The following is a 25,049-nucleotide window of genomic DNA, read 5'->3' on the forward strand; positions in this document are numbered from 1 at the left end:
CATTTTCCTATGTGAATGTGTGAAGCTGCATATATACGTGTTGTCAATGTATTCACGTGTGCAATTGGTTAAGACCCTGCAGCAGGCCTGGTGGCCGTGCGCCCCTCTCCTCCGCAGCTCTGCGTCTGACAGCCCCCTCATTTGCCTCTGCTTCGGCCAGTGTCCTAACAGGGCTTTCTGCCGCTGTTCCCTGGCCTGATGCCTGTTACTTTTGTTTCTAAATGAGTGTATTATATGAGCGAATTTCTTGAGCCGCCCAGGCCTTGCTTCTCAGAGACATTCCGATCCAAGTCGCCTTTTCGCTAAGCCAGAGCTGCAGGCCTTAGCACTGGGCTGTCCAAGGAGGCCGTAGCCCCGGGCTGGGCCCTGGCTGGGAGGTGAGCGGCTGGGCCCTTAGGGGAGGCCATGCCACATGTTCGGAGATGTCTGTGCCTTTGTAAACCATTTGGACCTTGAGCAAGTCAGAGAGACAAAGAGGGACAAAGAGAGAAGCAGCAACCTCATCCCAAGTGCTGAGACACAGTGTTCCTCTCCGTCTTTCCAGGAAAAGGCGAGTGTCCTGGAAGCCAGGCACTTTCTAGGACAGCGCTGCCTCCGCAAGCCAGGCAGGACGAGGAGGGGAAGGAGCTCTCCCCGGCCTGCCTGCTCCTGCAGCTCGTGGCTTGGCCGGGCTAGGCACGGCCCAGGGGAGCACGCTGCTGCTTGGAAAGAGCTCGCAGCAGCTCCCTTGAGCTCTGGACGTTATTTGTGGAGCAGAAGGCAAAGGAGACAAGGGCAAAGACTCCAACCGAGACCTCACTGCCTGGTGGGGACCCTGATGGAGGGCTCTGGTCTCTGCGTTCAGGTTTGTTCAACCCACAGTCCCTGGAATAGGAGAACTTTGGAAGAAGGCAGAGTTGGAGCTGGACCAGACACTGGCCTGCACCCAAACCCCCTCACCCACAAGATGGTACTGCCCTGCCAGCTGACCCGAGGGGGCCCCAGAACCCGCTGAGCAAGCCTGGGTCCTGGCAAGGCTGCATCTGAAGGTCGAGGTAATGGCACAAAGGCCCCAGTGAGGCATCGCGGTTGTGTCCTCGTGGTGGGACCGCGAGTCCCCCACCCAGCCTTTCTGCCAGCCTCTGTCTCCCAGAGGCCAACAGCGGTGCCCATCTGCTCCGGCCCTCATCTAAGGGGGGCTGCTGTTGAGAACATTCTTTGGGCGCGAGGTGCGTACTCCCAGGGCCGATCCCAGAAGCCAGGCCTGTGTTGGGCTGGATCCGTCGTTTTGCTGCCTGAATACAGTCACCGGTATGCTGGTCACCAAGACCCAGCAGCTTCAGTGCCTTCTGGGACTTCACAGCCGCAGGGGCTGATCACATGTCCCTTCTGCGCTGTGGCTGGGATGCTTGGAAGGACCCGCTCCCACCTGGGAGGTTCTGGGATGGGCGGAGTCTGACCTGGGTGGGCGCTGGACGCCTCACCTCTGGCTCCTCCGGGGCAGCCTGGCAGGACTTCTTTCCTGCCCTGAACGCAAAGCTCCGCGCGCCCGGAGGGCCTGGGCTGTGCGGGGCACACCGGCTCCCTGCCGCCTTCCAGGGCCACTGTGCTCCTGGACTGGGCCCGGAGGGACGGAGCGCAGCTGCCGCCTGGTCCCGCCCCTCCCGGGTGCCCGGGTCCCGCGCAGGAGCTGGAAGCCTCCGCCTTCGCCCGAGGGTCCCGCGCGGGGCGCCCAGGGCCTCCTCCCCGGAGCCGGAGCCGCAGCGCGGGGCTGGGCCGCCAGGCCCCTCCCGCTCCCAGGCTCCTTCCTTTGGGGACGCTCAGTGCTCAAAACAAGCTTTCTGAGAACCATATTTTTCTAGGTTAAAGGTGAAAAATGCAGTGTTTCCTCCAAGTGGAAAGCCGGGCCCGCCAGCTCCGGGCACTTTTCCGAGCTGCTTCCTCCGGCGGGAGGCGGCGGAAGGGGAGCCGGTGGCCGGGCCGCGCCGGGAAGCGGCCTGTTTGTGTTGGAGCCGGGGCTGGAGAGGGCGCCGGGCTGGAGAGGGCGCCGGGGCTGGAGAGGGCGCCGGGGCTGGAGAGGGCGCCGGGGCTGGAGAGGGCGCCGGGCTGGAGAGGGCGCCGGGGCTGGAGAGGGCGCCGGGCTGGAGAGGGCGCCGGGGCTGGAGAGGGCGCCGGGCTGGAGAGGGCGCCGGGCTGGAGAGGGCGCCGGGGCTGGAGAGGGCGCCGGGCTGGAGAGGGCGCCGGGGCTGGAGAGGGCGCCGGGCTGGAGAGGGCGCCGGGCTGGAGAGGGCGCCGGGGCTGGAGAGGGCGCCGGGCTGGAGAGGGCGCCGGGGCTGGAGAGGGCGCCGGGCTGGAGAGGGCGCCGGGGCTGGAGAGGGCGCCGGGGCTGGAGAGGGCGCCGGGCTGGAGAGGGCGCCGGGGCTGGAGAGGGCGCCGGGCTGGAGAGGGCGCCGGGCTGGAGAGGGCGCCGGGGCTGGAGAGGGCGCCCGCGAAGGAACGGGGGCTCACAGGGGGCCTGGGGGCCTGTCACAGCTGGGCTTCTGGGCAGCCTGGGGACAGCACACCCCGCAGGCCCTCCGAGAGAAATCCCAGGACCGGGCTGAGAGGAGACATAAGGGGTTGTGAACCTGCATTTTTGTTGTTGTTGTTTTCAAGATTTTTTAAAAATTGATTTTCAGAGAGGAAGGGAGAGGGAGAGAGAAACATGGATGTGAGAGAGAAACACTGATGGGCTGCCTCCTTCACCACCCCTACCTGGGATCCAGTCCACAACCATGTGCCCTGATGGTGAATGGAACCCGCAACCTTTCGGTGCACAGGACGGCGCCCGGACAACCGAGTCACACCAGCCAGGATGTGAAGGTCAGTGTTTTGTTTTTGTTTTTTTGAACATTTTTTTTCTTTATTGAAGAGAGAGACGTAGGGAGAGGGAGAGAGAGAAACATCGATGAGAGAGAGCATCGACTGGCCGCCTCCTGCACGCCCCGCACTGGGGATCGGGCCCACAACCTGGGCATGTGCCCTGACCAGGAATCGAACTGGTGACCTCTTGGTGCATGGGTCAACACTCAACCACTGAGCCACACCAGCCGGGCATGAAGGCTGTTTTAATAGGAAAAGCAAGAAGAGTCCCTCTGCTCACCCCACCCTCCAGCCTTCCTTGCTTAGAACATAGGGGAAATTCTGGGGAATTTTCTCAGATCCTGATTACGGGACCCAAGGTTTTCAGGAACCCACGCTTCACGTCCTTCCTGGGCAGGGCGGGGGCTGTGTGATCCTCCGGGCTCCCTGGCTGCTCCTCAAGCCTCTGTCTCAGGCCAGGAGCCCAGCCAGTGTCTCCAACATGTGTCCCTACAGAGCTGCTGCCCAAAAGCCCGGCACAGATCCCATCCCTGGGCCAGTCCTCCTCTCAGAATCAGGACACTGCCCGGTGGCAGAGGACCGGTGGAAGAACGAGGGAGAACAGGGAGGCAGAGAGCAGGGCAAACGCTGCCCCACTGGACCGGCCTGGCTGGGCCCGGCACTGAGAATGTCACAGACCCCTTCCCCTCCAAGGGTCCCCGCAGAAGGACTATTGCCCCGCTTCTCCCAACAGCACATGACTTGCGTTCATGGCATGAATGGCCCTGATTTTTCACCCTCCCTGCAGCCATGCCCTTTGCCCGGTGATGAAGGGTGGAGTCTATATTTTGATGTCTTGAACCTACAAACTTTGACTGAAAGGAAGTGGCCGAAGTGACATGTGGCAGTTCCAGAGCTCAGCTGTCCAGGCCTCACACCTTCACTGTAGTGCTCTGACCCTCCTCCCCCGCCATGCGGAGGGCACGCCAGGCTCCCACAGGCCCCAGGAGGCGCCTGGGAGCCACATGGAGCGGACTCAAGTCCCCTCACTGTCTCAGGCAAGGCCGTCGTAGACGAGCCAACGGCTACACACGTGACCAAGTCCAGCCCAAACCGGAGGAGGCGCCCAGTGGAGCCAAACAAGATCAGCAGAGCTGCAAAGCTGGCCAGTCAAGGCATGCCAGTGACACTTACTCCGGTATGCCACTCGGGTCTGGGGTGTTTGTCACGTAGCATTAGCAGATACAGATAGCAGATACACTTAGAGAGAAAACAGGGGACCTGCACACCCAGGCTCAGCTTGTCTCAGCTCTCCTGCCTCTGAACCCTGGTCTAAGCCCTCAGCGTCAGGACACGGTTATTCTCACAACCCCCTCTGCTGTAAACTCATCCCATGTCTCCTGGGCACCGAGAGGGTCACAGAACCTTCCTCCCGGCGTGGAATATACTGGCTCTTACCCTGTTCTCCTACCCAGAACCGCCCACGGGATCAGCTCTTCGTGGGCCCCATACCCTGCAGCCCTCCCACCGGCAGGGTCTCTCCTGCCCTGAATGCATCACGGTGTCTGTCACCCCTCCCCTTGTAGCCCCTTCTGCACCCCACCCAACGTGGTGGTTCAGGCTTCTCCTCCACTTCGACGCACTCCCGAGTCCACATCCCTGGGCCACCGCATCCTTCTCTGGATACCACTTCACGGGACAGTGGCTCATCCACAACGCAGCTCTTCTGGCTTCATCTCAGCTGGATCTTTTGCTAAAATCACAGTGATATTTTTGGCTGAAGGCAATTGATTCAAAATGTGCTATGAAAGCAACTCTGTTATATCCCGGGAAACACCGGCCCTAGCAGCCTCCAAGGAAAAGGTATTGAGGTGAGGGTGTTCGGGAGGTGGTGAGTGCCACTTTCTCCCATGTGGCTTTCCCCCAAACTGCACACACACGGAGACCTATGTAGGAGAGGATGGACTATTGTTGTTGTTACCATTATTCTTCTGGGAGGAAGGATCTTGGTCATCAAAGGGTCCCAAAGATAGGAGGCAGGAGGTTGAAGTACAAGGTGAAAGTGTCTCGTTTACCCATTTGATAGAATTCTTAGTGTGCCCGATGCCGTGCCTTGCACCAGGTCAGGCTCCGCTCAATGAATGCTGCACAGACAGAGTTGAGTCATGACTGGGGCTAAATATAGGCTCTGTGTGTGCTGGATCGTATTTCCCTGCTCTTTGGGGGCCGTGTTCACCTCACCTTTCCCTTATCGAGTCCGGTCATGGGGACCTGCCAGCGAGCCAGCTGTCACCAGCGTCACATGTGTGAATAGCAAAGAGATGACCGATGGCTCAGAAAGAAGGAGGCAGCCCTGCCCCCCCCCCCCCCTCCCAGCACAGCCTTAGAGACACAGCTTGTCTCGGTGACCTTTGCTGGACATGGCCTCTGCAAGGACCAGTAACATCCTCACAAGTGAACGGATGACAAAACGAATGAGTTCTCGCCTTCTTCATCTCCTTTATTCATGTGTACTATAGACATCCCCCCTCTCTTAAAACAAAAATGACAGTGACTCCCCCTCAGCAACACATGTACCTTTTCATCTGCTTATTGTGGAAGCTCCAGATTCACTTCCTTGAGCCGTCAACATTTACCAACAGAGAATGGTCAGCTTCCCGAGAGCCTGCCTACCCCAAGCTGCCCACCCCCCTCCACGGATGCACTGAGGGCCCGACAAGTCTCCTCTGGGAGAAAGTTTTTAGGAACTGTGCAAAGAATTCAGGGTTGCCCACCCAAACTTGCAAAATTATACTGTGGGGACAATCTGCGGCTATAAAAATATACACATACAAAAGGACAGCTACAAAATCGGGGTGCCCATTTTCTTTGATAAGCATTATAAAAAGTAAGGATTTCTCACTAAAGGTCAACTTTAGGGACCAGCATTGTGATTATGACTCTGCGTCCAGTCTCCCCTCATCCTTATTTTCATGGAACAGTCCGAGCACATTGAACCAGCCGGTGTGGAGAGGAAGGGGTCACTCCTAACACTTCATGGGTCAAGGTGAGAAATCCCAGGTTCAAGGTTACACAGTCATTCTGCCGTCAGTAAGTGTCATGAGTCAGGGAAGGAGAGAAGTATTTTAACACTGCCTTTTGGGTCTCCTCTCTCTCTCTCTCTCTCTCTCTCTCTCTCTCTCTCTCTCTCCTTTCTTTGTTTAATGCACTATGAATCACAACACAGTCCTTGACTACAGCAGACGGCTCTGGAACTGGCCTTCACGTGTGATCTCTGGCAGCCACCGCACAGTGGACGAGGTTCAATGCTTCCTACACCGAGGATCCCGCTGGGTTGGGCCCACAGGGTCGGCAGGAAGGGCCACACAGAGACTCCCATCTTGGTTCCAGTTTCTCATCAGGGCGTCCTTCCTCCTTGATGAGAGGAAACACACCTGGGCCCCTGCCTCTGTCACGGCATTCAGCCTCGGGCAGGGTCTCAGGGCCCGGGGTCTCAGGATAGAAGGCTCTGTGCCTTGGGCAAGGCCAGCTGCTGTTACTTGGCTCCACAAGTGTTGATGTTTTTCCCATCCACGGCGTCTTCCACGAGGGAGACGTGGTAGTCGGTGGACAGGGTGAAGTGAGAGATGCAGCCCACGAGGCCTCGCGTGTACTGCCTGTTGGTGTGCAGAGCGATCTCGTTCATGCCACCTGCCAGGAAGCCGGGGAGACGGGCTGAGCCAAAGGGACCAAGTCTCCTCAGGACACGTGAGTGTCTACTGATCATAAGTGAGCACTGTGGGTCCCTCGGACTGCCCAGTATGTTGCATCTACTTTATAATTATCCTTAAAGGAACAGGTTGACTTGATTCAATTTAATACACAGCCTGAGGCTACAAATACATACTCATGTGTGATTTCTGACCCAGTTGGCCACTTCAAACTGTATCTGGTAAATTTTGAAATATTGTATAATTTCAATAAAATGTAGTCTACAGTTAGAGGTGATGTCATCTCAAAAAGGAAAGAAACACACCAATGTGGAGTGCGTTCAATTAAGCTCATGTTTAGAAAATATATGGATAGAGACATCCTGTCCTGTTTGTGTGTGCGTGCTAGCGGCTCGGAGCTAGTCACCGAAATCACACTCGTTCTGATTCCGAGAGGGGCCAGAAAACAGACCCTCCTCTTTGAAGGGAATTGTCGGAGCTATGTTTACGAGGTCCCTGCTCTATAAACAAGAAAAACATGGTTTTCCTGGCGGCTCAGTCCCAAGCGCAAAAGCATCTAAGTGCTTCCTGCCACCTCAGCCATGAGTCAAGTTCAGAAAACGGGAGAACGGACTCGTGGGGAGCTTCCTACCTCAAGTGTCTGGCTGATCCAGGGAAGCGCCCCACTCTGGGGAGCCCCAGCACAGCAAGTGGAGGAATAACAAGAAAAGGCACCGGCACGATTTAGGTTTGGTCCAAGATCACTTACCCACATATAGGGGTCCGTTGAAGTTGAGCTGCCGCATCAGGCCCGGCGACTTGCCTGTCCTGGCCCCGTAGTCATCCACAGTCATCTTCCCCGACTGGCCGTCCCTGTAAAAACCACCGCCACTTTGCGAGCTTCTTTCAGCCATTCGATTCATTACAACAAAAATGGATTAAAGGACCTACCACGCACCAGGTATCATGCTAAACGACAGAGCTGCGAAAATGGGACACAAGACAAAACAAACAAACAAAACCACAGTCCTGGCCCCCAGGAGTTTCAGGTCTACCGAGGAATACACATCATTCCAATTATAAATGATAACCCGGTGTCACCGCTCTATGGTGGAAGACTGCCAGGACACTGTGGATGACAGGAGGTGGAGGGAGGGTCAGGGAAAGTTCCCCAAGCAGATTCTGTCTGGATGGGTTTTGAAGGCTGGGTAGGTAAGCGAAGCAGGAAGCTAATGCCAACGGAAAGCACCGTGGAAAGAGAGAGAAGACGAGGGGTTGGTGCAGACAGCACAGGGAACCAGAGAAGAGCTTTAAGGGGAGCAGTTCTGGTGACACGTGATGAGACTGGATGTTATTCTAAGCACGATGGGAAACCAACGAAGCAGTTTTTGTAGGTGGAGGATTACTCTAAGGCAGGACAAAGAACAGCTTAGAAGTTCCTAAATGACCCAAAGAGTCACCCCAAAGTGATGCCCAGGGCAGTGGAGTGGAGTACACGTCTGTGCAAGGGCTCTCTTGCAGGTTTTCAAAACCATCAAGCCCCGTGAACCTTCCTAAAAACTATGTCTGGGTCTACGGACCCAGGCTCACTTCTTTTGCTTCTTTAAGAGTTCTTTACTGGCCTTTAAATGTTCCTTTTCTGTAGCAAACAGTTCTTGTTTCTTGGGTTAACCTCTCATCTTTCTGATCATATTACTATTTCTGTCACTTTTTTCACTCATAGTCTCTGTTTCCTCCAAGTGGTTTCATTGTGTCTGTTTGTCCTGATACTCATCTTGTATACAGGAAACATTTTGCAAATGCCCTGAGATCGCTGCCTGCCCCTTCACGGTTCAGGGCTGAGCTCTGAGGAGCAGATGGGGAGCTCTGTGAGCAGGATGGTTTTGCCGACTGTGGCTTTGTAGTACTGTGATCTGGCTCGATCGTTTCCTGGGGGACACCTGCATTTTCTACTCTCCTTATTGTGTCTGGCTGCCGGCGTGCTGGCATCCCAGTCACGGGGAAGAATTAGGGAGTTCTCAATATTCAACATGTGACCTGTCACCAGGTCCTCAGTCCTAATGTGTGCAACATAGGGTAGTCCAGGATTTATTTAGACCTGTTGTCTGCCATTCCAGAGACTTAGTTTACTTTGTCCAGGGAACTGACTTTGGTATTTTTCCACAGGTAGCGAAAGGGCAGGGTGCCAGCAACATGAAGCAGAGAAGGGGCGTGGGCTCTACCGCTCCAGTTTATTCAAGGAAAATTCTGAAACCCACCTTCCTGCTCTTAGCCCCTCATCCACCTTCCAGAGTTTCCTGCTCCACCCCTGCTGGGGATGGGGTTACAACGACATCATCTGATTGCCTCACTTGGTGACAGCAGCTCTTAGCAACTAGCTGTAGAGGTATTTCTCCTTTTCTGTCCTCACCCTCGAGACCCCTCGCTGCCTCCCCATTTTGGAGATTCTAGCCTGGAATCTGAAAGCGGGAGCTCGGATGGGCAGTGCTTCTGGTACCTCGCTTTGCCTGCCCTCCCCTCCTTACTCTAAGAAAGTCAGTGTTTTTCCACTTTATCTCATCAACTATAAGAAGTTTTCATTTTCTATATCTCTAAAATGAGGATATGTCTTATAATCAATGGCATCTCAAATTTTTAAATAAACGTGGTACCACTTTCTAACCTAGTGAGTAATGAACTTCGTTACGTTTATTACTAAGTCTCTATTGCCTCCCATTAGACTGCAAGACCACCAAGGCAAGGATGCTTGTATTTTTCAGTGGTGTATCGGTGTGTCTGATATAGTATAGGGCTCACAGTGGTGTAAGAATGAACAAGCAAACCTGTGGAATTTCAACTCCTCATCTGAAACGGAAATAACTGTGCCCATCCGCCAAGGCTGTTCTGGAGGTCAGCAACATGCATGCAAAGCACAGAGCATGGCACCTGATGCATACCTGCTCTATCAGGGGTGGTGCAGGAGTGTGTAGTTACTATTATCAATACATCAGTACTCTCATCCATAACATGAAGGTCATAAAACTTAAGTTGCTATGACTATAAACTAAGATATAGTATGTAAAGGACCTGGCATCCTGCAGATGCTTAATAAATGAGGATTTGCGTTCTCTTTTCTGCTAGGATTAATGCCTCCGAGTCCAGCATTGCTCAGAGCCGGACAGTGCAAAGCAAGGCTCCCTTGGAGACAGCTGCATTGATTCCCTGTCTTCGGCCCTGGAGCTGCTGCAGAGAACTAAGGTACCCAGTCAAGCCTGCCTGCCACACTTGGTGTCCTTAGCCGTGACGCAGCTCCTGCCTAGATCTGTTGAACCACCCCTTCCAGGCCTGTCTGCCCCTCTGCAATGCAACTCACATCTGCTTGAATCCTCCCATCTAACCAGTTCCTGGTCTCATTTCCTTCTGTTCAACCCTCGCTGCCGTCCAAGGCCCACCGGGGGGATAATCAATGATCACAATAGTAAGAACCAAATCTGAAAACCATCTTCACGGTGTCAAGCTTGAGGCTCTGACATCTGAGTTTAAACTTTCTCTTTCTTATCCCCCCAAGACATCTGAGATCCTAGCCAGGGTGGGCTGCACCATGGAGTGGGATGCTAAGAGCTTTGACCTAAGATCCCAGTCTTGGCTCTGCCCCCGAACAGTTGTATAGTCTTGGGAAAGTCACTTAACATCTGTTTCCTTGGGTGTCTAGGAAGCGCCTGGAATCCCCCCCGGTGTGTATCAGGATGCGCACAATCCAACCACAATTTTGAGGGTTTCAAAGTCTTTCCACAATGTCTGAGTGTCCTATCAACCTCTGTATTTAAGGAAGTGTGGAGCAGTCATGCTCGCGGGACGGGAGTTACAGAGGTCAAGTGCGGCCCCTCATTTCATTTCTTCGGCTGTTTCTGAGCGAGCCCCTTTTGAGACGAGGAAGAGCGACAAACGAAGAACTCAGAAGCCACATAGTTTAATGTCTGGCAGTTGGTTTGGACCAAGAGCATTTTAGTTTATATTCTAGAATATATTTTAGATCAAGCCTATAAATATTCACTTTGGAAAGACATTTCTTTCTCTAACAAGTTGGAGTTGGGGTTTCATCAAAATCACTGTCGCAAGGTCTTCCTAGGCCAGCTGGTGGCACCATCTGCCTCTGCACCCTCACACGTCCTGGGGTGTCCGAGGCAGGCCCAAGCGGAGAGACAGTGGGGTTCAGCACGGCCACTCCCGCCATGTGTGCGGGGCAGGAAGTTGACCTTGGCAGCCCCATGTTTCTCAAGCCTCACCTTTGACTTCACCCACTGACCTCCCCAGAAAGGGGTGTGGTAAATTCCCAGGGAACCCCAATCAAAAGCTCTGTGCAGCTCATCTCCCGGAACCTTCATCTGACATAGCAGGATTGAGATTTCCTCACACAACTAAGTTTGGGCCCGCTATTTGGTTTTTCCAAATATATTGTTAGGAATATGGACATGGGCAGCAAAACTCTAATTTTAGGGGAGCGATTCACCCAAAGTTCATCAGAAGTCAGGGTGGCGACTTCTGTGAAAGGGGCAGGATACACAGAGCTTTTAAAGTTCAGGTAAAGGGACGTCAAAGAAAAAGTGGGCAATTACCTACTTAATGAGACCTGAAGCAGTCTTCAACGTTCACGTGTCCTGAAAGCTTGTCTCACCAGAGAGATCCGGATCTCACTAAATAGCGAGGCCCCTTCCACTTAGCCATCAAAAAGTGATTTCTCCATGAGTGAAGGCTTGGGAGTTCAGTGTCATTGAAGGGCACGGGTGGGAGTTGGTAGCAAAATGCCCTCAATGACCTGGATCCGGAGTATGGGATGCTAGGCAAGGTTGGGCAGGAGAACAGTGGGACAAAAGGGACTTGGAAGGCACATCCCACTTGTGCTGGGCTCCAGCTCTGTCCCATGCTGTGGACCGTACTCACCGAACAGCCTTGACCCGGTGCCACCGACCATCATTGAAGGAGCCGTTCACCGTGATGGATGCCACACCACTGCCCAGGTTATAGCTAATGGCATTGGGGAAGAACAAGACAGAGCAGAATAAAGCGCTGAAGCATGGCAGACACAAACAAGTCTCATTGCAAAAGGACTATGGAACTCAGAATGTAGTTTCCTTAACACAAAACAAAACAATGTTACAAGTTAGGTTTCTAAGCAAGGCCAGGAATGATCAAAAGATGCTTTTAATTGTGGCAAAATATATATAGTATAAAATCTTAGCCATTTTTAAAAAGATCTTTTAATTGATTTTTTGAGAGAGAGAGAGAGAAACATCAATCGGCTGCTTCCTGCACGCCCCACACTGAGGATCCAGCCTGCAACCCTGGCATGTGCCCTGACCAGGAATTGGAAAGGTGACCTCCTGGTGCCTGGGACCATACTCAACCAACTGAGCCACATTGGCCAAGAGCTACTGCCGTAACTATTTTTATGTGTACAGTTCAGTAGTGTTAAATATACTCACATAGTTGTACAAGCATTCTCCAGAAATTTTTACTTTGCAGACCTAAAACTTTATACCCCTTACACAGTAACTCTTCATTCCTCTTCCTTCAGACCCTGGCAACCACCACTCCACTTTTTACCTTAGGAATTTGACCACTCCTAGGTACCTATATAAGTAGGACCATAGTATTTGTCTCTTTGTGACTGGCTTATTTCACTTAGCATAATGTCCTCAAGGCTGAGTATGTTTAATTTACAGAAACATCAGTATAGCATCAGGAACAAAAAGGGGTTTATCATTTGTAATGTGTTATAGTTGGTGGAATAGTGTCTCCCCAAAATTTGTGTGCACCCAGAACCTCAGAATGTGACCTTAATTGGAAGTCTTTGCACATATAATTAGTTAAAACGAAGTCATATTGGATCAGGGCAGCCCTAAATCCTACATTACTGGCGTCCTCATAAGAAAAAGAAATGTGGACAGTCACAGGGAAGAATGTCATACAGAGATGAAGGCAGAGATTGGAGTGACGTAGCTACAAGCCTAGGCATGCCAAGGGCTGCCGGCGACCACCAGACCCCAGCAGAGAGGCACAGAACACATTCTGCCCCAGAGCCCCAGAGGAACCGACTTTGCCAACGCCTGCATGTCAGACTTGGACCCCCGCCCCCCAACTGCAGAGAATCAGTTTCCACTGTGTTAAGCCACCTGATGTGTGGTGATTTGTTACGGCAGCTCTTGGAAACCCATATACGTGTTTTCACTTTCAAATATTATGCTGAGCGAAATGAGCCTGTCAGAGAAAGACAGGTATCACATGATCTCACTTATTTGTGGAATATAATGAACAAAATAAGCTGATGAACAAAACCGACCCAGAGACACAGAAGTAGGGCTCAGACCGACAGACCTCAGAGGAGGGAAGAGAGAAACCAAAGAATTTAGGCATATAAGCATAACCAATGGACACAGACAGCAATGCCGGGGAGGGGGCGGGAATGGGAACGGGAGGAGGGGGGTCAATGGGGGAAAAAGGAGAAATATTTGTAACAAAAATAAGTTAATAAAAATTTTTAAAAAAGCAAAAACAAGTGTTTTCAGCCGCCATCACTCTCTAACGCCTGCTCCCACGAGCTCCAGCCCAAGGAGAAGAGGGCGGAGAAGGGGGTGAGTAGAGAGCTAGAGGTCTCTATCCGGGGGTGGGGTCCTACAAAGCTAACTGCCTCACATTCAGTGGTAAAGCACAAAGAAACTGGCTACCAAGGCGGCTCGCAAGAGTGCGCCCTCTCCTGGAGAGGCGAGGGAGCCTCATCGTCACAGGCCTGGTGCCGTGGCACTTCGTGAATTAGACGGTGTCACAAGTCCACTGAACTTCTGATTTGCAAACTTCCCTTCCAGCGTCTGACGCGAGGAATCGCTCAGGACCTCAAAACAGACCTGCGCTTCCAGGGCGCAGCTATCAGTGCTTTGCAGGAGGCGAGTGAGGCCCATCTGCTTGGCCTTTTTGAAGACACCGGCCTGTGTGCTATCCATGCCAAACGGGTAACAAACGCGCCAAACGACACCCAGCCAGCACGCCGCATACGTGGAGACGTGCTGAAGAATCCACTAGCACGAGAAACAGTTCATTCTTTAAAAAAAAAATCTTTCTGTTACTGGTAGCTTTGTATGTTAGATATTCTTCCCCCCATGGGGTCAAAAGGTACCTAAGTATATCACTGAAAATTGAAAATAGGGGTCAGAAATCAGGTGTTGGCAGTTTTTCCATTTTCATTTGTGTGGGAATTTTTAAAATATCAATGCGGGGACATAAAGTATGAATGCCAAAGTGTTTTGGGGAGCACGTTTCAGCAGGCCAACTTTATAACTATAAATAAACCTGTCAAACTTTTCTGGGGAAAAAAAGCAAAAACAAGCCCTGGCCGGTTTGGCTCAGCGGTTAGAGCGTCGGCCTGCGGTCCGGAGAGACCCGGGTTCGGTTCCCGCTAAGGGCATGTACCTCGGTTGCAGTTTGTCCCTGGCCCTGGTCGGTCGTGTGGGTGGCAGCCACTCGATGTGTCCCTTTCACATCGATGTTTCTCTCTCTCTCTCTCTGTCCCTCTCTCTCCCTCCCACTCTACCTGAACAAAAAAATGGGAAAATGTCCTCGGGTGAGGATAAAAAAAAAAGCAAAAACAAAAGAGAACATGGCAGAGTAGGCTGAGCCCCAAACAGATGAAAGGAATTTGCCTAAAATCCCAAAGCTAATGTGTAGGATTTGAACTTAAGGTCTTATCTGCCCCCCCCCCCCCATTTTACCCTGAAATCTGGTCCACTCAGTCGCTTTCTATTTTCTGTTTCGGTTTCCAGAAGCCCCACACCCCAAGGGTATCCGAAGGCATGCACATGTTGTTTACCAGAGAGAAACATTTCTCTTAGCCCAGTGTTCATTCAGTTATTCTAATTTGATCCAATTCAACAAATATTTAGTGAGTGACCACTCCAGGCGGGCACAGGGCCCAGTGCCTAGACCTCCCCTGACATGTAACAAAGCCTCTGGAATCATGTGCTCTGCCCAGGACCGCGCCCCTCCCCTGGCGCGGGGACACCGCTCTGCTCTACCTCCTGGCCAAGCACCAGGAAGGAGAAAACCTGGCTTCATTCCGGAGTTGCTGCAGGCACTCAGCCCGAGAAAAGAGCGAGGACAGAAAGCCCGGCTTTCCCCAGGGAAAGCTCTCTGGTCCTTTCTCCACTGACAGAGGCTCAGAGAAGTCACACACCCCATCGGCATTTAACCGAGAATAGAACTCGGGTGACTCGGCAAACCATGAGACCAGGATGTGGCTCTGACCCTGAACGGTCCACTGTTTCTGATGAATTTTCCCACATCAAGAGTCTCCCTGCATGAAGCAGCCGGGGGGGGGGGGGGCTTTTCAGGTTTCATTCTTTAGTGGCCAAAGGCTCGTTGAGGAAATGCATGATGAAGCAGGGCCCGGAGCTGGCTGGCAGACGGGGCTCCGAATGACCGTGTGTGGCTTTGATGAGAGGCAGCAGGAATGCAGGGATAAGACCAACCCGCCTAGATGCACACTCTTGCCAATTACGAGCTGGGCGACCTTGGCAATTTGCTTCATCTCTCGGAGCCTCAGGTTCCTTATCTGTGAAATTGGGGTAATTGTACCATCCCTGCAGGAATGTAGGGAATATTGAGTATGATAACTCACGTAAAGAGAGCAGCATATAGCAGATACCAAACAAATAACCCACCACCCCGCGGACGTGCTGTCCTTAATGCAGCTCCTGCATAGGGCAGACGACAGGGCCGCGGGACCTAGCAGGGAGCAGAGGGTGGCTGCCCGGAGTGAAACGCGCCAGGCCTCTCCTGGAAGAGTAGTCACGGGTGAGCGTAAACCAACAGGCTGTAAATATGTAACCGAGAGGTCAGGAACACCCAGATCTCAGAACAGAGGTGACCCGGGAAAACCGCCGGACGCCAGACTGGAACACGATTGGAATCCAGGGAACGGAAACCTTTTCGGCTGTGTTTGGACTTACGAGGGGCTTTCCTCCCCTGTGCTCCAGCCTGATCGCTTTCCTGTTTATGCAAAGAGCCAGCACGTGCTCCGGAGGCAGCCTGAATCCAGCAGACAGGAGTCCAGAGGCAGCACGACACAGGCCACGGCGCCGGGCGGGACTCCATGGCCCGAGCCTCCCCCCACCCCCGACTCCGTCTGCTTCAGACCCTGAGATCCCCTCCTGCTTCCCCAGACACCCTGGAATCTCTCTCTCTTCTGTACCCTAAGGAATGACCGGAGACAGCGGCTGTCTCTGTTGGCAGAAGGAGCCTTCTTGGGTGTGGAAAATGTTCGGTCTCGTGTTCTGTGCGGTGGGTCCCCAGGTGTTTACACATTTGAAAATCTATCAAACCGCACACCTAACATCTGTGCACTTCATGTAAATTATGACTCAATTTTTAAAAAACGGAGAACATGGCAATGAACGAATGAATGGATGCACGTCTGGTTTTGCTCTCAATGCCTTTGGATGTGGTGAGCATGGATCGGCTATCCAGACGCGAGCTCTCCTGCTCACGGTGGTGTGCGGGGGAGGCTGTGACGGGGCCCCAGGGTGTGCCGCTGGGAAATGACATCCAGTGAGGACTTTGGGGGACCATTCAGCTGCTTCCGCATGGTGGCACTTCTACTCAGCCGGGCCCCCTTCAAACTGCAGAGCAGGGCACCTTGTCAAGGTCAGATCTCTTCCCTCTCTCTGTTGCATGAAAATGGTATCAAGGTCACATGGAAAAGCAGCAGGAAAGATTGACAGGCAAGGGATTCGCACAGGACTGCTCCCTGGTTCAGGACCCACGTGCTAATCACAAAACAAAGGAAACGAAACGGAAAACCACTCCGCCGAGCGCTTGGATTGCCCCTCCCCACTTCATCCTGCACAGAAGCCACAGTGATTTCTCCAGGGCTCCGTCGCTCTTCCTTCCTCCCAGCCAGGGGAGCGTGGAGCCCTAGATTAGCAAAAGGACCAGCGTTTAGGTGAAGGAAAAAGGTCAAGAAAGTTGAAAATATATTTCATTATCTTAGGTCTTCGGTTGTTTACTTTGGACCTGGGTCAAACACCAAAACCTCAAAAATGATTTTTCTACCCAACAGACCAGTCCACTCTCTAGGCCCCATGATGTGAGCCGCGTGAAGGCGGGGCCTATGTCTTATTAAAAACACTAACAAGAATAGCTACATTTTAGGAAGCAGTTACATTGTGCTAACTTCCTTACCCATGTAAGGGTTTTTCGAACATAGAAAACACATGATGCAGGGAAATCATTTGGATAAACATCATCACTAATAAGTAGAAGTGCCAGGCCCTGCATGAAGCACTTTACATGAATGAACTCTACCAGCCGTCCCACCAACCGTTTCCTCTTCGCGGGGAGGCCTGGTCGCTGGCAGGTCACGTGGCCATGGGAACCGAGCCTGTCTGACTCGGGAGCTCATGCCTTTGACCACTTCAGCCCATTTCCCAGGCCCTGGTCCCCGATTGTTTCCCATCAGACTCCAGCGCCCAAGGAGACCTGCTCCGTCAGTCTGGGTCGAGCCAAGGACTCCAGTACCTCTCAGCCAGCTCCCTGGCTGGCTCTTCCGAGCCACTGGCCTGCGCTCTGGCCCTCTCTGTGCCCAGCCTCCAGCAGGGCATCCAGACATCTGTGTCTCATGAAGGGAAGTACTTGCTGGGAGGCAGGAAACAGCGGAGCAGCTGCTGCGGCCCCGGCCCAGGGCCAGGCGCAGGAGGGGCCAGGCCGTGTGTCCTTGCCACCCGAGCTCCAGGCTTCAAAGCAAACCATGGGGCCAGTTTTCAGAAACGCGAGAAAGACCAGGTAACTAGGACATAGCGCTGGATGGAGCAGTGTTGGAAGGGTGGCCAGGGGCTGTGGGGAGAGGGGTGTGGGGGGCTGACCAGGGCCAGTGGGAGGCTGAGGGGCTGCAAGGCGCCCTGAGCAGATTGAGTTTCCCTGCTCTGCTGGGGTGGGTGGTGAGCAGATCGTAGCTGGTGGTTTCGGGGGATGTTGGCCCCCCACCCATGGCTGAGCTGCAGCTTCAGTTCCTTTTTCTGGGCACAATCAAGAACTTGAGGCCTTGGTGAGGTTAACCACAGGAAAACCACAAGGAAATGGCTTTGCAGCAGCCAGCCTGAAGCCGGGGTGTGAAAAGCCTGGCGTTTGACCTTGGGGCCAGGGGAGAAAAGGGGCGGAGACGCTGAGAACTGCTCTCATCGGCCAACCCGAGCCTCCAACCACCACATCCCTCTAAAGTCCCCGACAGTCACAGAATCTCATCACTCAGCCCGCGCTGCTGAGCAGGGGTGAGCGTGACGTTGGATGAATGACATTTCCTCTCCAAAAGCTTTTCGTTCAGATTGAAAAGACTCCATGATCTTACTCTGGCTGTGAGGAATCCCAGTGCCTGACCCACAGAAGCCCAGAGTCCGTCTTCATCCTCTCTGTAGTTCAGTTACCTTGCCTTTGTCTCGTTCGATTCAAATGAACTCCGTATCACTCCATGAACCTGTGCTGGACCCCGAGCGGGGAACAAACAAGCCAGAGGAACCCCTGCCTGCACGGAGCAGGTGGCCTGGCGACCGCGGGGGGATTTCGAACCTCAGCCAGCATCAGACTCCCCTGGAGGAATGGTGAGGTCAGGGGTGGGGCCTGGGAGTGTGCATTTCTAAGAAGTGCCCAGGTGACGATGATGCTGCAGGTCCAAGGACCACACCTTGAGAATCAATGGTCTGGACGAGTTATTTCCAACCTCAAGTGAGGAGGTACCACCTCTGGAGAAGCGTTTTCCTGTTATACAACGGTCCTGCGGCAGAGGCAGGGTGGAGAGGGACAGGAGCTGAGAGGGAAGGAGAGGTCCTCTGGGGGGACATGGCCCCAGCCCTGAATTGGGTCACAGGCTCTGTGCTCTTATCAATCTTTGGGAATAGACCGGTTCAGAACTCCAGTCTCCTATAGTGCCGTGCGTTTGATCTGTGGGAAGCCAGCATCCTCCCACGCTGGCGGGGAGAAGTTGTCAGGTGGTCCCTTAGCGACTTCACAACCAGCCGCGTAGAAACTTGGAGAGCAATCCAAAGTCCCTGAAAGCAGCTCAGAACTCCAGGGACTTCCTTATCCGGAGTCACCCAAGATGCATTTACAAACCCCCGAATGTCGGTGGATCTACTGAGATCTAAATCGGGGCTTTGTTCTTCATAGTGGGGGATGGGAAAGCAGCCCTTGCTCCCGAGGCTGCGCGGCCACCGGGAGCGTGGCCGGCGCTGGACGCCAGGTCTCCGACTCGAGCGCGCAGCTCTGCCTGAGCCGAGCACCCAGGCCCACGCTCAGCTGGGCCACGTCCTCTTCTACTTCCTGACCGCAAGGGGGCGCATGGCAGAGACATAGGACCACAGGGGCAGAGAGGGCCTTGCCCTACAGTCCCTACTGACACTACTCAATGTGCACTGTAATGTGACAATACTAGACAGTATTGTCATAGACAATATATACAGGGACGAGTATGGCAGTGATCTAATAAGACGTCACTGACAAAGCGGGTGGGGGCCTGGTCGGCTGCTCCGGAAGATGGATGCTGGGAAGGAAGACCAGGGGCCTCGGATAAGCCTGGAAATCGGGCAACAGTCATGCCAGGGGACTGCGGTCTGGTTCACGTTTGCCTCGCTGTTGGCATGGCCTCCCAGGTGAGGCCAAAGGCCGCTGGCAGGGGCTTACCTGAACACCAGGGCTCCCTCTCGAAGGCCCAGGGAAATGAAGTCACTGTTGGACATGGAGCTGTCCCCCCTCCACAGCAGCAGGCCGTCCTTGGCACTGGTCTTAAACCGCATGAACACGTTGGATCTTGATCCTGACACCCTGCAGGAAATACACAAACATTGCACCCTGTTAACCACTGTCCACCGACGTCCATTCTGAGTTTTGTCCGCCAGCCTTGAGAAGCCAGGTCTGAGGATGACCTGGCATTGCTGACACTTACTACCAGGAGGTGACAGTGAGCACGGCCACCCCGAGGTACACACCGGGGTCAGAAAGTCTGGCCAGCTCTGTGGCGGCGTCTCGGTCCCAGGTGCGGGGCCGCCAGGAGACAGCGCTCGATGAGCCACAGATCAACCAGACTCTGGTCAAGGCCATGGTACCAGGCTGCGCCCCATGGGACACTCCTTTCCTGTCCTGCCACTGAAGGGTCCTTGGGAGAGCGTTCTCAAGTGAGAGTCTTAATTTCCAAGAGGGTCAAGCAGCAGCTTCTTTGGGCTGTGATCATGGCTGCGAGGGCCGGCTCTGGTGGTGACTGTCCTTGAGGGCAGAGCAGTGACCGGACAGGAGGCAGAGTGTCAGACAAGAAAGGTGGCTTGACAGGACAACGGTCCTGAGAGGTGTTGCGGCAAAGGCAGGGTGGAGAGGAACAGGAGCTGAGAGGGAGGGAGAGGCCCTCCGGCAGGTCCGGGCCCCGGCCCTGAATTGGGTCACAGGCTCTGTGCTCTTATCAGTCTTTGGGAATAGACCCAGTTCAGAACCCCAGCGTCCCATCTGTCACAGGGAGCACAGTAAGAATGACATTCTTAAATAAAAGGTATTAAGAGTAAACATAATTTAAGTGTTTTGTTTTTTCTTTTACTTCCACTGGATATGGCTTTGACTCATGTGCTGCATGAGTGTCTGATGGGCAGCTGTGTTGGAACCATGAAGGGAGTCACCTCCGGGGGACGTGCTGAGGACAAGGCAAAAGGACAGAGGAGACTTGCGTCTTCGATCATACCGGTGATTCTCTGAATTAATCACGCCAGGATCCAGTCTAAGTCTGGACTGCTTGTTAAACAAAATAAATAATTTTGCATTTAAGCCATTTTGAGCTGAGTTTTCTGTTACCTGCAGCCAAAGGCATCTAACTGAAATAGACCCTGAACTTGACTTTCTTTTTTTTTTTTAATCCTCACCCGAGGACATTTTGTCATTTTTTTTGTACAGATAGAGTGGGAGGGAGAGAGAGGAAGGGAGAGATAGAGAGAAACATCGATGTGAAAGGGACACATCGAGTGGCTGCCACCGCACGACCAACCAGGGCCGGGGACAAACTGCAACCGAAGTACGTGCCCCTAGCGGCAACCGAACCCGGGTCTCTCCGGACCGCAGGCCGATGCTCTAACCGCTGAGCCAAACCGGCCAGGGCCTGAACTTGACTTTCACCTGCAACTTCACACGCATGCGCATACATACATGCACACACGGGCCACCCGAGCGGCTCTGGTTCGGGGCGCGTAGCCCTACTGCCACCAATCCACCCAGTGCCCTTCACTAAGCATCAAGGGGTGAAGACTTGGGCCCCTTTCGCACTGTCCCACTTTCTGGGGACTGAATGCCCTTCCGTATTTGGGGAAAGGGCTGAAGGAAGGAGAAGGTCTCTCTTGGCTGGAAATCCATCTTGCCGCAGGCCCGAGCCCAGACCGCCTGGATGAATACAGGGGTCAGAGAAACGACACGCCGGTCCGTCCCGTGTGCGTTAAGTTACCAGGGACGTGCTCATCCTGTGCCCCAGGAAAATGTCTCTCAACCACTTTTGTTCCTTGAAAAGCCACCGACCTCCACCCTCCGACTGGGTGCTTTTCGTTTAAAGCTTTGCCTTAGTCTGTTAAGAAACAGTCAACCTGAAGAGGAAGGAAAATTCTAGAATGATGGTGTTGGCAGTGCTGTGGGGGGTGGCAGACCATAAACTACAAAGAACGAGGGGAGGAAAAGAAGAGGAGGAGGCAACATGATACCAGAGACAAGCTTCCCCAGCTTGGGGACTTGCCGAAGGCTGGCATTCCCATGGTCACGTACAAAGGTTCTTCCAAGCCAGGGGCTTGGACTCCAGGCAGGGGCTGCAGCCTCAGCCGCCAGGGACGCACGGCCAGAGTGGCGACTTGGGCACTTCCCTGTGCCTCCCTGGTGTCCACATGAGGAGAGCTGAGGAGCCCTCACTGGCTGGCGGGAGCACAGGCGCCCTTTGCTGCAGAGACGCAAAGGAGGAGGGCCCTTGGCGGTCTGTGGAGCTGCGGGGGCACCAGACCCTCCGCGCAGACCCGAGGCAGAGCTGCAGGCCTGGCCCAGACAGCAGGGAGCTGACTGCCCCGCCTGGGGAATCACTCCGACCTCGGCTTCGGGAGCCCTGAGGACGGGAAAATCCGGGCTCCGCACGTCCTCCCTCCTTGGACAGAGTGTGGGTTGTTTAAAGGCTGCCTTTTTCAAGTTTAATTTGTTTTTTTTTGCTTTGTTTTGTTCTAGTTTCTATGTTTATGATGTGTGGTTGTTTTCCCCGGAGGCCATGGCTAAACAGCCTTCTTTGAGACTTATCTTCTGGCTCATAAAAAGAAGGAAAAGCCTTGGGAAGGACATTGAGAAATCCACCCCCAGAGGGAGACGGAAGGTGCCCGCTGAAACTCGTACCTCTTGAGGACGTCTGGACTGTCATAGGTCAGGTAGCTGCGGCCGATGAACTGCGGCATCTCGATGGCTTCTGTGATGGCTGAGGCAGAGAGAACATGGACGTTACATCGGTGGCTGTCCGACCCCAGCACTCAGCCACGGGCAGGAAAAGACAGACAAGGCTCCTGAAATCGGGACATTGGACGACTTGTCGGCTCCTTCCTCTTGGCCAGATTTGGAGCTGCCTGGCCTGATGGCCCGGAGCTGGTGCCTCCCCGATGTCACCTACCTGGGGCTGGCCGTCACTGTGAATGCCCTTGTCACTACTGAGAAGGGCTTGCAACATGCTGGAGCTTGAACTGGGCCCAGCTATTCCTGTAAGCCTACGAGCGGGGCATGGGTCATGTGGGGAGCAGCTGCAGCCCTCGATGTTCTCCAAGGGAGGCAGAGGACATAACCGCCCGACAAACCCACCAGAATCTCTGTGTCTAAAGCCAGTGTGCCCAGAACCCTTTCCACCTTGACCACGACAGCCTGGCCAGTGGAGAACAGGGGTGGGGACCTGTGTTTACAATGTCATGTTCCACACCATCTTCACCACGATCTCAGGAAGGAGTGGGGAGTGTGGAGAAGGGGAGCTTGGTTATTCCCATTTTATCGAAGGGAAAACGAGGCACAGACATCCTCAAGGATCTGCCTGAGACTGTACAGCTAAGAGAACAATAGAGCGCGCACCAGACTGACTCCCCTCCTTTCTGGTCCTCGGCCCACTTTCTTCTTCCCAGGACTTCAGACGTGTGCTCGCTTCTCTCAATCTGCCCTCACTTGTTTCCCTGAGGAATCTCCCTTTTCCACACAGTGAGCACAAGAATAGGGTGTATCATTGTGTTGGTGTCAAAAACGGGATAATTTGGGAGACGTTGGCCAAAGAGATAGCAGCCATTTCTCCTCTTTAGACAAACGGAGACATGGCAGCGTAAAGAATGAAGGTCGAATGAATCTCACGTAAGAAACGTGCAAAACAAGAGGGAATAAGCCAGCTTCTAAAAGAAGTTAGCGTGTCACACAAATATGTGGTTGGTGCAGAAAGGACACTGAACTAAGGATTCTACGTCCAGGAGAGAACATACGTAATTATTGGACACTACCAACAACCAGGAGACTGTAAATGGAACCTCTAAACATTTTTTTTTTAAAAAAGAGGGTGATAATAGCAAACTCCAAAGCCCAATGACATAGGGCCCCTGAGTATAAGCTCCTGTGTTGAAGGTCACCTATGGCATGTTCCCAAAACTCTTTTCATAAAAAGTAAAGATTTTTAAAAGGAAAGAAGACAAGAAGCGCAAAGGAAGAGAAATAAAAGCAATTTCGGAGAAGCTGCTTTCTTGCTCTCTGAAGCAACACGGCCCTGGACAGGCCTGCGGGCCCAGAGGGCCTGTTAGGGACAAAGACAGAGTGAAGTCTCCTGTGCTGAGTGTGAAATGCTGGGCACCCGTTCTGGTTGAAGAGGGGAGGAGGAGGGGAAGGGAGGAGAAAAGAGTGGGGTGCAAAACAGAAAGACAGTGGGGAGGGGGGTAGAGGGACGAGCTAGAGTGAGGAAGGAGAAGATGCCGAGGGAGAAGAGGAGGAGAAGGCTGGGGGAGATAGGGTGCCGGGAGGACAGCAGCACCCTGCGAGGAGGGGGGGGATGGACAGGCAAGGTGCAGAGAGAACGGACCCAGAGGCGTGGAGAGGACACAGGAGGGCAGGTGTGGAGGGCCAGGGGAGATGCAGGAGGTACCGGGGGGCTCTTAGCTGGGGTGGGGCGAGCCCTGAATTTCGGGGTACTGGTGCTGCGGTGGAGGAGAGGAGAGCAGGCGGGTGGCGGAGCCCTTCCCGGAGCTACAGGAACCTGCCAGCCCCGCTGGGTTTGGTTCACCCCAGGGGGGGGGAGGCATAGCTGGGCCTGGCCCTGCTGCTGTCGGCCAGGGACGCGGGCTGTGGTCAACAGCTATGGCTCCCCGGGACTCCCTGAAGTGGTCAGGACGTGCCTGTCACACGTTGGCTCTGCACACGGAGCCCCAAAGGGGTCTGTGTGAGTCCTGTCCAGCTGCCTGCTAAGCCCCCAGCCCGGGAGCTCAGCGCTTCCCAAGGGCCAGCTGGGACTCAAGTGCATTCTCAGGGCTGGCTCTTTTGGAGAGGATTCCCCCCACCCCGGGAGGTGTGTCCAAGCCCGGAGCTGCTCTCTCGGTTGCCCTCTGTGTGTGGTTGGCCTGCACTGTGCCCGAGGCCTGGCCAGAGCCAGCGCGCGCTCACAGCCTCTCCTAGGACTTACTGTACTTACTGTTGAGACAGTAGTTCCCACACTCTGCACGAGCCAGCGTGAAACAGAACAGGAGCATCAGAATCTCAGTCACCGGAAACCCATCCCTGTGGCTGCACACCCTGGAAACCAGCCTCTTTCCCTCAGAGCCCCGCAGAGCCCCCCCCCCCCCCTCCGGCTTCACGTGGGGGCGAGGGTGGGGCAGTGGCGGCCACCTCTGAGGCTCCCGCGACCTTGAGCTGACAGTCCTCATTTATTCTAACGCTGGAAAAAACTTCCTTGCTAAAGAGTTACTTACCTTGTCAATGATTATTACTTTTCTTGGCTCTAGGCCGTGTGTGAAGGAGGAAGGATAAACCAGCCAGCTGCCTCTTTTCTCTCCTGGGGGGGGATATATCCCCCCAATCCCCACCCTGCCACCCCCTTTGCAAGACTCCAGAGCTCTGGTTATTTGCGATTAACAAAGGACAGGCGAACTGTCCAGAAAGGACGCTCACTGAACACAAAACAGTGGAAACACCCTCACTGCAGTCAGTACACGTGGACACATGGACATTCTATCCCAAAACACCGGAGCTGGGAGCCACCATCGAGCCCTCTCGGGCCCTCTGTGATTTGGTTAAACACTGCGGACATCACTCTATTTAACCTGACCCTTTAGATCTATTATTTTTTATGTTGTTTTTCCCTGCGGTGAAGACCTTACTGATGCATCAGCTGAGACGTGTGTTGGTCACTTCCTCACCTTGAGACCTAAAGGCGTGTGCCCTCTGACGACATAAAAACGCTGCGGCCCCACTGAGCAGCGGTGTCCACGCCAGGCAAAGCCCCGAGGGACCCGGAGTTCCCAG

General features: G+C 53.9%; 1 protein-coding gene and 1 long non-coding RNA gene across 2 annotated transcripts in view; one reads left to right on the forward strand and one right to left on the reverse strand.

Annotated features, from left to right (window-relative positions):
* The first annotated feature begins 2,812 nt into the window (after positions 1-2,812).
* LOC118642438 lies at positions 2,813-9,031 on the forward strand. Its single transcript, XR_004961716.1, has 3 exons — positions 2,813-2,841; positions 3,879-4,018; positions 8,676-9,031. It is a non-coding gene; the product is annotated as an uncharacterized LOC118642438 (long non-coding RNA).
* Positions 5,322-25,049, reverse strand: part of EGFLAM (EGF like, fibronectin type III and laminin G domains) — a 150,370-nt gene continuing 130,642 nt past the window's right edge. Inside the window, exons 19-24 of the mRNA XM_036280199.1 lie at positions 24,220-24,243; positions 21,918-21,996; positions 19,209-19,349; positions 11,430-11,513; positions 7,279-7,382; positions 5,322-6,510 (exon numbers count right to left, since the gene is read on the reverse strand). Of these exons, the coding sequence (XP_036136092.1) occupies positions 6,356-6,510; positions 7,279-7,382; positions 11,430-11,513; positions 19,209-19,349; positions 21,918-21,996; positions 24,220-24,243 (587 nt within the window). The 3' untranslated portion in view covers positions 5,322-6,355. The remainder of the gene's footprint in view (positions 6,511-7,278; positions 7,383-11,429; positions 11,514-19,208; positions 19,350-21,917; positions 21,997-24,219; positions 24,244-25,049) is intronic.

This window comes from Molossus molossus, unplaced genomic scaffold, assembly GCF_014108415.1.
Source record: "Molossus molossus isolate mMolMol1 unplaced genomic scaffold, mMolMol1.p scaffold_m16_p_3, whole genome shotgun sequence".
NCBI classification, from domain to species: Eukaryota; Metazoa; Chordata; class Mammalia; order Chiroptera; family Molossidae; genus Molossus; species Molossus molossus.